The sequence below is a fragment of the Erinaceus europaeus genome, chromosome 11 (genome assembly GCF_950295315.1).
Source record: "Erinaceus europaeus chromosome 11, mEriEur2.1, whole genome shotgun sequence".
NCBI lineage: Eukaryota > Metazoa > Chordata > Mammalia > Eulipotyphla > Erinaceidae > Erinaceus > Erinaceus europaeus.
This window is the reverse complement of record NC_080172.1, coordinates 9,300,737-9,315,859: the sequence shown is the minus strand read 5'-3', so window position 1 is coordinate 9,315,859 and position 15,123 is coordinate 9,300,737. Positions and strand designations below refer to the sequence as shown.

Sequence of the window (15,123 nt, the reverse complement as noted above, 5' to 3'; positions counted from 1 at the left end):
TGTTCTTTCACTCTCCTTCCTTCTTTCTCCCATTCCCTACCTTTCTGAAACCGAAATTACGAAAAACTTGCCCTGGGAGGGGGGCATATGAGTTTGTAAAGCTATAGCAACACTCTAACCCCCCCCCAAAAAAAAAGATTCTGTGATTGAGCCTTCAGTGAAATGAGCTAAAACTTTATTTTTTAAAAATTTTTACTTATTTATATTCCCGTTTGTTGCCCTTGTTTTTTATTGTTGTTGTAGTTATTGTTGTTGTTATTGATGTCATCATTGTTAGACAGGACAAAGAGAAATGGAGAGACGAGGGGAAGACAGAGAGGAGGAGAGAGGTTACACCTGCAGACCTGCTTCACCACCTGTGAAGTGACTCCCCTGCAGAGGGGAGCCAAGTGCTCGAACTGGGATCCTTATGCTGGTCCTTGGGCTTCACGCCATGTGCGCTTAAGTTGCTGCACTACCGCCTGACTCCCAAAACTTGAATATTTTAAGTCTTGAATACATACACAAAGACCTTAAATAAGCTTCATAGGATGAGATTGTCCCATATAATTTATGAATTCCATGCCTACTTGTAAACCATGGCTTATAAGCTGTTTTACAGTAATAGAAACATGTTGTGCACAGGAAATTTGAGTTAAAGAATGTGCTTTTTTTTTTTTTAACATGAGAATGTGGGGGTTGGGCAGTGGCACACCTGATTAAGCACACATACTATAAAATGCAAGGACCCACACAAGGATCCTTGTTGGAACCCACAGCTCTCTACCTGCAAGGTGGTCATTTCACAAGCAGTGAAGCAGGTGTGCAGATGTCTGTCTGTCTCTCTCCCTCTTTATTTCTTCCCCCACCCCAATTTCTCTCTGTTGTATCTATTAAAAAATTGAAAAATGGCCACCAGGAGCAGTAGATTCATAGTGCTGGCACTGAGCCCCAGTGACAACCCTAATTTGTAGGCAAATAAATTAATTAATTAATTAAAATATGAGATTGTTTGAACCTAATTACACAAGATTACCTGAGATTTTTGCTTTAGTGCAATACAACAAACCTGTCCAAGTTCTACTTTGTGTTTCCTCCCTGCTCTTCTCATTTCTCAGTTTCTGGCCATGAGTGAGATCATCCCATATTCATCCTCTTCCTGCCTTATCTCACTTCACATGATTCCTTCAAGCTCTTTCCAAGATGAGGTGGAGAGAGTGAATTCATATTTAATAGCTTAGTAGTATTCCATTGTCTGTATATTCCATACTTTCTTTCTTAGCCACTCACCTGTTGTTTGACACCTAGATTGCTTCTAAGTTTGGACTCAAATTGTGCTGCTTTGAGATAGGCATACACAGATCTCTTTGGATGAGTGTGTTTGATTCCTTAGGATATATCCGCAGGAGAGAAATTACTGGATCATAGAGTAGTTCCATTTCTAGCCTTCTGAGAGGTCTCCAGACTGCTCTCCACAGGGGTTGGACCAATTGGCATTCCCACCAGCAGTGTAAGAGGGTTTACCCTTACAACATCTCCAATATTCATTGTTATCATCCTTCCTAACATATGATGGTCTCACAGGAGTAAGGTGATAAGTGATATCTCATTATTGTGTTTATTTGCATTTCTCTGAAAGTCAAGGACTTGGAGCACTTTTTTTTTTGAACATCTATTGGCCTTTTGGATGTCTTGTTTGGAGAATATTCTGTTCATATCTCTCTTCACTTTTAGATGGAAGACCCATATTTTAATTTTCCACTTATTACGTATATAAAGGCTTGGGCATAGTATGAAGGAGAATAAATGTGAAATATGTACTGGACCTAGAGAAAAGCTTTATGAGATTAGAGTTTGTAGTATACAACTGCTGCTCATTAATAACATTTTGAAACAAAACCAATGAAAATAAGCATCTTCTTCTTCTTCTTCTAGCGTTTGCCAAAATAAGCATCAATAACAGTTGAAGAATATAGATAAAATAGGTCTACCATAAAGGCCGCCAGGTGGTAGTGCTCCTGGTTGAGCGTGAGTGTGTTACAATGTGCAGGGACCCAGGTTTGAGTCGCCACCCCCACCCCCCAACCCCCGCCCTCCCTGGTCCTGTCGGGGGAAAGTTTTTTCCAGTGGTGAAGCAATGTTGCAGAACTCTCTGCCTCTCTTTCCTTCTCTATCACCCCCTTCCCCACTCAATTTCTGGCTGTCTCTATCCAATAAATAAATAAATGTAGTTAAAAACTTAAAAAGATAGGTCTACCAAGTCAATAAAATGAGGAAATCTATAACCATGGGTCTTAATAATGCTCTGTAAGATAACACTTTTCCATGTGTGGTGACTAGGAACTCGTTAACATCGTCAAGTTCACCAAAGTCTGCCTGTTTTTTTATTTCTTTATAAATAAACTGTTGGCAATATTACCATGCATGCATTTGAATGGAAACAATTTGTATCTTTTTTACCCACATAACATGTATGCTTAGTTTTTTTTGGACAATAGATTCAGAAGAATGCAAAGAAAAAGGTCACCTTTTAAGGCAGTTCAACTTCTGTGTTCAAACTAATCCACAGGCAGCTCTCCCTGCAGGGTTATCTCCCTCTCACTCCCTTCCAATCTCCTCAGAGCCACATGCTGACTTGGGTTGTTATTCTGATTGTTGACATTGATGGTGCATTTCCCCCAAAGCAATCTAATGCATTTGCCTGGGGCCTGATTACTAAGAGTCCATGCCCTCTGCCCTTCCTTTTGTAAAGACAAGGGGAACATTTTTAAAAGTAAGGGTGTTGAGTGGCTTTTATTTTTATTTTACTTTATTTTGGAATTTTTGTTGTTTTAGTCTCAAAAATCAGTCACCATAAAACAGGCACACAGCTAACTCGGGCTGAAAAATCTGAAATGAAATGAAAACATTCATGTTCTGATGAAGCAAAATGTTGCACCAAACTGTATGGATGCTTTATAAATTGTAAAAATAACAAAGGTTTAAATTAACACAAAATATTTACTTGTTTCAACAGTGACAGTGCATAAAAATCCCTTGCGTGTTCTGTCAAGTTTCCTACCTTTCAAGGACCTTGAAATGTTTAAGAAATGCAATATAACTGTCATTGCAGTATATTTCACTCTCTGGATGCTTTATTTCCAAAATTGTCATGATTTTTATTTATTTTTGACAGGAAGAGTTATGTAGTTATATACATTGACACACATTTGTGCTTAGAAGTTCGATGTTTGCAAATGCCAATCTCTAACCATACAACGGTTGTCCAAATACCTTTGATAAAATTTTATTTGGTGAAGGCATTTTAAAATGAATATATTCAAATAATTTTTCACATGAATAATCAACAAAAATCTGGCTGTTGAAATGCAGACAAGTTGAATTTCCGGTTTACTGAATATTTAACCTTATGGATGATCTTCACACAATATATTTTTGTTTTTCACACAGGCTCACTTCCATTGTACTGTCAAAAGGCACTGAATACAAAATGACTTCAGTACTGAGTTAAAGTTTATGTTTCTGTTTTTTAAAATTTACCGGGTTATTTTCCTACTTCTTTTAACCTTTGACATTGCTATAAAAGGAAATATGCAATTAATATTTATTGAATATTATCCTGTGCTTTGATCTAAGACTCTTATGAATTCTCCATTGGCTGATTAATAATGATCCTATCAATTACAAAGTAATTCAATTAGGTACCTCCTGAATCTTTATTCATGAGCTATAGAGTCCCCAATCTATTCAAAATCAGGCTTGAAAGGTAAGTTGAGAAGGTATGTTCATCTTTAGGGTGATTTCATCTTATATGAAATCAACAGAAAGCCCCTTTAAATGAACTTAAAAAAAAAAAAAAAAAGACTCCTGTGTTACAGAGCAAAAATCGAATCTCCATCCACTGCAAGGAAGCAAAAGATGTTTATTTACGAATTGCAATCCGGGCCGAGTGGTGACTGATATTAGTCTACCAAGCGCAACCCTGAACAAGGCTCAAACCACACAATTTATAGGATTTCTGAATACACTCAGGGAGGGGGAATATGCAAAACTAGAATTCTATCACACACTCAATAGCATTTTACAGAAAACATAGGATCCAATCATTTCAGACATTATATTGCTCTAAGCAGCCTATAAGAATTGTCTAATTTCAAGCCTTTATGCAAAACAGGGTCATCACACTTTCTTGTTGTCTGCCAAGACCACCTGGCTATCAGCTCCCTCGACCTTGAGCAGATGGTTGAGTTTCAAGGACTTGGTTAGGCTAGCTATTCTCTTTAAGACAAACATCTTGGTGTGTATGGGTTTTGTCTAGCCTCTTATTTCATGAGAGATACAGGAATTTTCCACTGCAAGCAGAAAAGCAACTATACTTATAACTCATGCTTAGGATTTTACTTAAAGCAATTCTACTTAAAGCAATTCTAAAGTTACTGCTTCTAACTTCGTGTCCTTAAAAATTTCCGAAGAGTTATGTTTACTTCAAACATGTTTTATTGTTTCCAATATGGAATTTGTAGAGACTATAGAATTTTGCAGAAAATTGTGGAATTCTAGGAAAAAAAAAATTCACCTCTTGCATTGGTATCAGTTTTGGTTATCTGTGGCTAGAATTGTTGTAGAATTATTTTTCGATAAAAGTTCAGAGCAGATATGAAACTGCATTCTGTGGCCCTTGCTTCATCTCCACTGTTCCATCACAGCCATTTGCTCTAGACTGGAAACCTTGCTGAGGAGGGACAGAGCACAAGTTGGCTACATGTTCACATACCAGTTCATTAAATTCTCAACTACGTAGCCATTCAGTGAGTATTTACTTGTAGAAACAATTCCTGTATGCTGGGTTCGTGGTGAACATCTAGAGATCATATTGATTGATCGTACATTTGAAAAAAAAAAAAAGAAAGAAAGAAAGCTACAAATTTTGTATTATTTTATTTATTTAAAGATTTTATTTATTTATTTATTCATAAGAAAGATAGGAGGAAAGAGAGAAAGAACCAGGCATCACTCTAGTACATGTGCTGCTGGGGATGAAATTCAGAATTTCATGTTTGAGAGTCCAGTGCTTTATCCACTGCACCACCTCCCGGTCCACTTTATTATTATTTTTTTAATTTTATTTATTTATTAATGAGAAAGATAGGAGGAGCGTGAGAAAGAACCCGACAACACTCTGGCAAAATTATTTATTTATTTATTTATTTATTCTAACAGAGCACTGTTCAGCTCTGATTTATGGTGGTGTAGGGTACTGAACATCTTTAAAAAAATGAAAAGAATAGTTAACTTTTGCTGCAATTTTACCACTCATTTTCTGTTATTGGCTTTGATATTTAAGACGCAATATTCTATTCAGATCTAGCCATCATTTACATTGTGGTTCCATAGTTTTGTTTGTTTAAAAAGACTCTTTAATAAGTTTGGTCAATCAAAAATCATTTGAGAGCCAAGTAGTGGCTCGAGCAGTAGAGTGCACGATGCCCAGAGTGAGGACCAGGTTCAAGTTCTAGGTCCATACCTGCAAGAGGAAGCTTCACATGCAGTGGGGTCTTTCTACAGACGTGTCTTCTTTTTCTGTCTCTCTCTCTCTCTCTCTTTCCGTGTGTGTGTGTGTGTGTGTGTGTGTGTGTGTGTGTGTGTGTGTCTATCAAAAGAAAAAAGAAAGAAAGAATAAAAGCAAGGGTCACCAGAAATGGGATAGAGCTGTGCAGGCACTGTAACCCAGTGACTATATATATTCTTAATTCCTGTAGGTCTGTCTCCCCCCTCTTTTTTCTTCATATGTAAATATCATAGCTTTACATGTATACATGATGTGAAACTAGTTCATGTTTTTGTTATTGTTGTAGTTATTGTTGTTGTTGTTATTGATGTCGTCGTTGTTAGGACAGAGAGAGATGGAGAGAGGAGGGGAAGACAGAGAGGTGAGAGAAAGATAGACACCTGCAGACCTGCTTCACTGCTTGTGAAGCGACTCCCCTGTAGGTGGGGAGTCAGTTGGATCCTTACTCGGGTTCTTGCACTTAACCCGCTGCACTACCATCTGGCCCTGATTCTTGTTATTTTTATAAGAATGTAGTTTTCAACACTTTTTTTGTTGAATAGTCTATTCCTTCTATTTCCTTTCTTTTCCATTTTTTTCTTTCTTGAAAAATCAAATGATTTGTTGTTTCTTCTTAAGCTAAGTAATACTATTCATGTTTCAGGTTTATTTCTGGAATGTGTTCTAAAATTTTTTCTAAAAATTTATTTGTTAGATTTTTTTTTTTTAATTCTTTAAAGACAGCCACTTCAGCATATTCAACACTGAGAGCCAAGCCTAGGGCCTCAGGCAATCAAGTCTAACCATTAAGCCATCTATCTCTTCTACAATTTCTGTTTTATATTTTAAGAGTTGCTTCTACTTGGTTTATGGGTAGATCAGTTATCCAAAGACTGAATCTTCTGATATCCCCTGTTTCTAATATGTATATCATTTCATGTTTTTATTTTTCTCCTGTATATTCTCAGAGTTTCTTCAATTTATCCTGTATATTATCACTTTTATTTTGATAATGTTATTTGTACTAATTTTTTTACGTTTCTTTGAAATTTATTATTTATGATACTTTTTTTTTAATTTTATTTTTTTTATTTATTTATGATACTTTAATTACTATCTCAGCAACACTTATGTTATTACTCATGGAGAAAATAGTTTTGCATACACTTGTTTCTAGTAACTTGTTGTCTCAGTAGAAAATTCTTTGACATTTTTTTTTCAGACAGTGAGAGAGGCAGAGACAGTGAAAGATTCCATAGCATCAAGACTACTTTCAATGCAGTGGGGGCTGGATTTGAGCCGGGATCACTCACAGGGCAAAGCAGCACAATAAGTGAGCTATTTCACTGGCTGATAATTTTTGTAGTTTTCTACAAAAACTTTTGTAGTTTTTTCATAACTTAGAAAAATTCATCTTCTTTTGTTCTGTTTGAAACTATGCAACCTGGGGCGCTGGGTGGTAGCACACTGGGCTAAGCACATATGGTGCTAAGCACAAGGACCAGCATAAGGATTCAGGTTCCATCCCCTGGCTACCCACCTGCAGAGGGGTCGCTTCACAAGTGATGAAGCACGTCTGCAGGTGTCTGTCCTTCTCTCCCGCCTTCTCTAGCTTCCCCTCCTCTCTCAATTTCTCTCTGTCCTATGCAACAACAATAACAATAACAACAAGGGCAACAAAATGGGAAAGAATGGCCTCCAGGAGCAGTGGCTTCATAGTGCAGGCACCGAGCCCCATCAATAACCCTGGAGGCAAAAATAAATAAACAAACATACAAACAAACAAAGAACCTGAGGGGAGGGACTGGGCAGTGGCTCACCTGGTTGAGCACACACTTTGCCATGTGCCAAGACCTTCAGATACCAGTACTACCTCTAGACTTGGACCAGTGCCCAGTGGATATGTTTTAATAGCAGTTAGCTTTGGTCTGCAGTACAAGATTCTCCTTTCTTTCTCTGAATAGAAGGATAACCTATTTTTCTGGATAATAAAATATTTCTCTTATAATCCTTTAAAAAGTAAAACAATTAAAATATAGAGAACACCGATCGTGATACAGAACTGTGTTTAATCTAGATTCTCTATACTTCTTAATAATGTGAATTTTATTAGTGAAAAACTTGTTAGAAATATAAATGTAAAGAATGTTCATAGCCATCAGGCTTCCTCCCATCTTCTGTGAAAATATACAAGGTGCTAGGTGGTACCACTCCAGGTTGAACATATATGCTCCCATACCAAAGGACTGGTGTTCAAGACCCTGGTCCCCATCTGCAGAAGGGAAGCTTTATGAGTGGTGTATTAGTGTTGTGTATCTATCTCCTTCTTCTCTCTTTCTCTCTCTTCTCTCTCTCTCTCTCTCCTTCCCCTCTCCCCCCGCTTCCTTCTCAGTTTCTCTGTGTGTTATCCAATAAAAGGAAAAAATGGGCACTGGGAGTAATGGATTCATACGGCAGGCTCTGAGCCCCAGCAAAAGCCCTGTTGGCATAAAACAAAAGGCAATAGAAATAACAATAGTAGTAGTCGTAGTAATAATAATAAAGCTAGATGATTTTTCGTAAGTTGACTGTGTTAAGTAATTGACCTAAAAACATTTCACTAATATTTGATAACCAACATTGTTCCATGTTATGTATGAGCAGTTATGTCTATCAGCTATAACTAGTGTTACATAGTGATCATTTTACATAATGTTAAGGTGAAAATTTTCATGGGAATCAGAATATTTTTCACATAATTTTTTTCTTTATTTTTTGGTGTGTGTGACTGGGGTCTCATTCATGAACAATTTCACCTCTCTCTGCCTCATTTTCACTTAGGTAGAGGGACAGAGGGGAGGGAGAGACACAGCACAGTAGTATGTTTTACTTGGTGCCAGGGCTTCTAAATGGACTGTGTAGGTACATGTCCTACACAGTGAACTATCCCTATTTTATTTTATTTTATTTTATTTTATTTTATTTTTAAATACTAAAAAACAATGTGTTAGCATCAAAGTTATTTGCTTAATGAGTTAAATTTGCATCGTGCCATATAAAAATATGTACTATATACTAAGCACATAAGCTAGAACATTTTAGCCATAGCTGGGTGACTCATCTTTTTGATAAATTTCAGGTATTTTTGTTAACTTTTCTTGCACATCTATTTATCTCTGTCTACTCTCATGTTCCTCACCATTTTTAGTACATCTCTATGAAAATCAAGTTAACTTTCCTAGTCTGCCCCATCTCCTTCTGGGAAACCATCTGTCAGGGTGAAGGTGCTGTGTAGATATCTTACAGTTTGACCTTTCTCAAACAAATGCTCCTAGAGTTTCTTCACAGTTTTTCTTAGTCAGAAACTCTAAAAATACAGAAGCTTCACTGAAACATTGCAGGGTGCCTTGCAGCAAAGTTCTAGCCTTACATAATGCTCGTGCAATACTTTTTTAGCCTATATGATATAAGACTCTCTGTGCATATGCTTTAAAGGGAATAAGTCATTTGTTATAATTTGGAATGTAGTTTTCCTCTTAAATATTACTTTAGAACCATTTACGTATTATAAGCATGATGTCTAAGTGGAATGTGACACACTTCAGAAAATGAATTGTTAATCATGGCACCTGTGAATGAGGTTTTTATTTGTTTTAAAAAAAAATTCCTCTACTTTTGAGGCCCGGTGATGGCACACCTGGTTGAGTGCACATGCTACAATGCACAAGGGCCTAGTTTTAAGCCCCTGGCTTCTCCCTTCAAGTAGTGTGCTTTATAAGTGGTCAAGCTGTGCTGTAAGTCCCCCACCTCTCTCTCTCCATTTCTCTACTCCCATCTTTATTTCTCTCTGTCTCTACCCAAATAAATAAATAAAATATGAACATATAATAATAAAATTAAAATTCCTTTACTTTCACTAAAGATAAAATTACTATTTTTCTGCATCCTGAGAATGTGACTAAGAAATAGTGTGGGAAGTCGGGCTGTAGCGCAGCGGGTTAAGCGCAGGTGGCACAAAGCACAAGGACCGGCATAAGGATCCCGGTTCGAACCCCGGCTCCCCACCTGCAGGGGAGTTGCTTCACAGGCGGTGAAGCAGGTCTGCAGGTGTCTATCTTTCTCTCCTCCTCTCTGTCTTCCCCTCCTCTCTCCATTTCTTTCTGTCCTATCCAACAATGACAACAACAATAACTACAACAATAAAACAACAAGGGCAACAAAAGGGAATAAATAAATAAAATAAATAAATAAAAATTAAAAAAAAAAAAGAAATAGTGTGATACTGAAGTTACTTGTAGGACAATCTGGTCATGTCTTCTACCTGTGTATTTATATTTCTAATTAAGCACTCGGAGACATTGACTAAATTATTACCCCAGATTTATTTATTGTTAGTCTTTTAAAAATTTTTATATTTATTTATTTTCCTTTTTCTTGACCTTTTTTTTTATTGTTGTAGCTATTATTGTTGTTGTTATTACTATCCTTGTTGGAAAGGACAGAGAAAAATGGAGAGAGGAGGGGAAGACAGAGATGGGGAGAGAAAGATAGACACCTGCAGACCTGCTTCACCGCCTGTGAAGCAACTCCCCTGCAGGTGGGGAGCCAGGGACTTGAACCAGGATCCTTACTCTGGTCCTTGAGCTTCAAGCCACGTGTGCTTAACCCACTGTGCTATCATCCGACTCCCCAGATTTATTCATTGTTATTCTTATCAAGGTCTTATGTAGCACTTTTTCTAGCCTATCTATTGTTTTTGCATCTAATAAACACTATCTCATTTAATCCTCATGAAGTCTTGCAATTACCCTTATTTTCCGGTTGAGGAAATTGAGGTGTAGGGAGGCCAAGTGCTTGTCTAAGGTCACATAGCTAGAAAGGATACAGTTTGAGAACCTATAGCTTCAGGCCCCATGAGACTAGGTGTCCCTCACAATCACATTCCTGAAGATGAGAATGAATTTTTAACTAGTTTCTTCTCCTGTAGAAACTGATCAGCATCCCTGTGATTCATGTCCCCTTAACCAGTACTGTTACCACACAAAGAAAAGGAAGGATAAAGTACTAGGATTTTCTGAAGTTACATATTGTGGCATCTCTATTCATGGACTGATTTTTGTCCACAGAACATACTTAGGAATTAGTTTCAGTTCAATTCATCAGAATCTTTACATGAAGTATCATCACATGTAAGAAAGACAGTCCAAAATTCAGACGCTAAGTACAATGCACTAAATCAGATGTTTATCATGTACTAGAGTAGTGACCAAAATAACCCAGTCTATTTGAGCCAAATATGGGAATTCAAAACATTCTGAGCATCTAACAATATAGAAAGTGTTTTTGTGAAGCCTGTTTGTCACCCAATTTTAATCGAGAAGATGGACAAGAGGACAGAGTGTCCTGGGTCAGGTACAGAGGAGGTGAACTTCTCTGGGACCCTCCTGAAGATTGGTTGAATGGGAAAGTTACAGCCCATGCATGCCCTGTGACAGCAACTGCATAGTAAGTGTGAGATGCTAATTATTTTTTTTTTGAAAGAAGGGTTTCTTAGGACTAGCATTTTAAGTTTAATGTGGCAAATTTTAGGACAAAATCCAGCTCAAAACAGATTGATGACTATTGAAGTCAAGAAGTTGATTTAACTGGAACAAACAAGGAAAACATTTCTAGATCAAAATGAGAAGGAGAGAACGGAGCCAGTTTGAGTGAGAGAAAAACGTATTTGTTAGAAAAAGCCAAGACACACAGGTTAAGGAGAAAACATCTCCACCCAGCGGGAAACCTGGCAGACATTAAGAAATCCCTTCAAAAGGGGGGAGATAGGAAATCAGACCTATATCTTAACAGCTGCCCTGTGAGCCATTATTAACCCTCAACAGAATGAGTAGGGGGAAAAGTAAAGAGGAAAAAAGTTGTTGCAATGTTTAATTGTTATTATCTTAGCTTGGAATTTGTAGTTTAAGGACTGAAGACTTTATCCCTGTTGGTTGGTAGGTGACAATTTAAGTTCTTGTATGTTTACAGTCTTAACAGTAATGCTGGAACTAAGAATTCGTCTAGATTTTTTTTTTTCAAGCCAGCATAATAACTCCCTTGGATATGGACAGCTTTGCTATGTATGAGACCCAGGTTAGTCCTGGAAGAGACAGCACAGGGAATCTCCTCCTCTCCTTTCCCCTCCCTCCCCTCCCCTCCCCTCCCCTCCCCTCTCCCCCTCCCCCCTCCCCTCCCTCTCTTCTGCTTCTCTCTCTCTCTCTCTCTGTCATCTCTCATCTCTATTTCTATATAGGATACGTCCTGATGGTAGTGGTGGTGGTGGTGGTGGTGGTGGTGGGTGTGTGTGTGTGTGTTTAACATTGAGACCACTTTGAAGAGTAATGACCATACCTAGAGGCTTCTGTGTAATTAGATATGGACTTGGGACAATGACAGAGGCAATATTTTTTTTTTATCCCAGAAACAAAAACAAAACAATAACAAAGACAATAAAATGCATTATAAAGATAAGTTTATTTTTGCTTGGGATTCATAATTACTCTAAGTTCGATGAGTGTGCTGACAAAGCTTTGAGACCCCTTCAGAAATTTCTGAAATAGTCATAAAGAATGAGAGTCCATATTTAAAACGGAGTTTTAAATCACAAAGACATATATTTGAACCCAGCATTTTCCCTTCCTCAGCATTCACCTTCAGATCACAGAACTTGTTCAGTTAAGTTCCCTAAGCATCTACTCCCTTCTGTCTAAAATGAAGATAACATCCAACTAAAAGAACTCTATGAGAACATCCAAGAAAGAATTTCACACTGCTTTGTGAGGTAGCACAAGTTTTTTTCACAAACAGTCATCATTTAGCCATCCTGGATTGTTGCTGGACAACATATGTATATGTGGATGATGTAGTATATATTTTAAAAATAGAAAAAAAAAAAAAAAGAAAGAAAGAAGAAAAGAAACATGCTTTATACTTTTTGATAAACTTTCTAAAATGTTTTAATAAAGCATTTAAAGGTAGTTCCACATCCTAATCCATTGTCCAATTAAACATTTGTCTGATGTCCTTAAGGAATGTCTAGATAAGTGGACAAAGAATGCATTTAATTTTAAAGGAAATAGCTATAATATGTGATACTTTGAAATGTTTCTCATATCTGCATGATGGTCATCTGTATCACCAAATACAGTCTATTTAATGTATTCTCCCCTAGCTTTCTCTTCTTATTTGTGGTCTGTATTTGACCCATGATTGTCTTTTGGTGACTATTTACATCTCACAGGATGGAGAACCTGAAATAGAAGCAAAAGGATATAGACATTGAGAGTCACAAAGGTCACATATGGGATCATGACTGTTGAAGATAATCAGATCAAGGATGTGAGAGGGCATTGAGTCATAGACAGTAGAAGGAAGTGAGTGTCTATTGTAAAAAAGAAAAAGGAAGTTGTGGATCAAGGACCACCGTTAACACAACAAAAAGTAAAGCTCTTAGAAGAACTGCCCACATGGAAAGTGATGTTTCTGTATATTATAATTAGCACAATCAAATATAGGACATGGGTGAACTAGAGAACAAAGAGGAAGAATATCAAATTCTTCATTCTTATGTATTACTCTGTGAAGAAAATCATCCCTATCTTTTGCAATTATTTTTTAATTAATGCTCACTAAAGCACCATGGAACTAGTAAGCATGCATTTTACTTAAACGAATCCATCATGAGCACAAATCTCTCAAGTCATGAATGTACATTGTAGTCATCCCTTTTCAGGAAAGCTTGACTTCTTCCTAACATTTTTTGGAATATATTTCCCCTCAAACAGGACTTAGGAACAGGGTTGGCTTTAATATCATAATTGCGAAATATCTAATAATCTAATGTCATTATTTTTCCTGAAGCATATACAGCTGCAATTTTATTTTCATTATTATTGAGTTAGTCAGTTCAGAAAATCAAGTATAACCTGAATCGCTGAAAAATAGTAGTAACTTAACAATTAGTGGTTGGTCTAGTTTTGAACTAAATTTACCAAGTAGGAAATAAAATAAAAATTATGAGTTGCTAATAGGCTCATTGATTTCAAAACACAAATATAGTCATTGAAGACAAAATTCTTAAATCTCCTGTGTTCAACAGACTTGTTCAACATACTGATGTTACTGACTAATTCATGTTGCATTTAAATTATGTATTTTCTCTCTTTTTAGGTGGATCTTTTGGTCCCTACCAAAGTGACTGGCATCATTACACAAGGAGCTAAAGATTTTGGTCATGTTCAATTTGTAGGCTCTTACAAACTAGCCTACAGCAATGACGGAGAACACTGGACTATATACCAGGATGAGAAGCAAAGAAAGGATAAGGTAAGTCATCCTAGTTTTTATAACATGCTGAAGTGGAGAATCAAATTATATGCAAGTCGGATCAATGAATTGTTCATATAACTAAAATATGAATATGTAGGATTCAGTTATATTTTATAAACTTAATTCAGTTTAATTTTATAAACTTTATTAATAACAGAATAAATCACATGGAAACAGTTACTGTTTGAACATTTCGAACGATCGGTTCTATAGAAAAAGCATTTTGGAACAATATTTCTTTTTTTATTATTTTTATTTTTAACATTTTTTAATATTCATTTATTTATTCCCTTTGGTTGCCCTTGTTGTTTTATTATTGTTGCTGTTGATGTCGTCGTTGGAGAGGACAGAGAGAAATGGAGAGAGGAGGGAAAGACAGAGAGGGGGAGAGAAAGACACCTGTAGACCTGCTTCACCGCCTGTGATGCGACTCCCCTGCAGGTGGGGAGCCAGGGGCTTAAACTGGGATCCTTATGCCGGTCCTTGAGCTTTGCACCACGTGCACTTAACCTGCTGCGCTACTGCCCGACTCCCTTTAGAGTCTTTTATCTATCATTTGTGTGGTATGGTCACAAAAAAGCACATACAGAATAGTGAAATCCTTTTATTGGTTGATTTAGAGTTTACAGTTTAAAAAGTATATTGATGTCGTTGTTGGATAGGACAAAGAGAAATCGAAAGAGCGGGGGAAGATATAGAGGGGGAGAGAAAGACAGACACCTGCAGACCTGCTTCACCGCCTGTGAAGCGAATCCCCTGCAGGTGGGGAGCCGGGGGCTCCAACCGGAATCCTCATACCAGTCCTTGCGCTTTGCGAAAAAGTATCTTTGAACTATTGAATTTGTGAGATAGTTCATTGTAATTACATTAAGCATGTGGTGTAATGTTAATATGTGAATAACTTAATAAAAAGTATACATTTCCATTAAAATATTATAGACTTCATTATTTTAGTCTGACTACGTGTTCTGTGTGGAGTCATCATGCAGGTACTGAGCACCAGTGTAAACCTAGGTTGCAAAGAAAAACAAAATTCATGAATATCTAGGATTACAATATTTTCTTGCTCAAAGATCTTCTTTATCATTGTAGAATAACATTATTTATTCTCAGTAATATCTTTTCTCATATTAACTTTGCAGTACTCTAGAGGTACTCAAATTTTCTTTTGACTCTTATTTTGTCCATTTCCCCCTAATCTTCTGCCATTAACTTATTTGTACTTTATATTTGAAGTATATTTCTTCTAT

The 15,123-nt window shown here is 36.9% G+C and overlaps 1 protein-coding gene across 3 annotated transcripts in view; it reads left to right on the top strand.

The window, feature by feature from the left end:
* Positions 1-15,123, top strand: part of EDIL3 (EGF like repeats and discoidin domains 3) — a 425,344-nt gene that overhangs the window by 386,486 nt on the left and 23,735 nt on the right. For all 3 annotated transcript variants that reach the window (XM_060201139.1, XM_060201136.1, XM_060201137.1), the window contains one exon: positions 13,715-13,870. In XM_060201139.1, the coding sequence (XP_060057122.1) occupies positions 13,715-13,870 (156 nt within the window). The remainder of the gene's footprint in view (positions 1-13,714; positions 13,871-15,123) is intronic.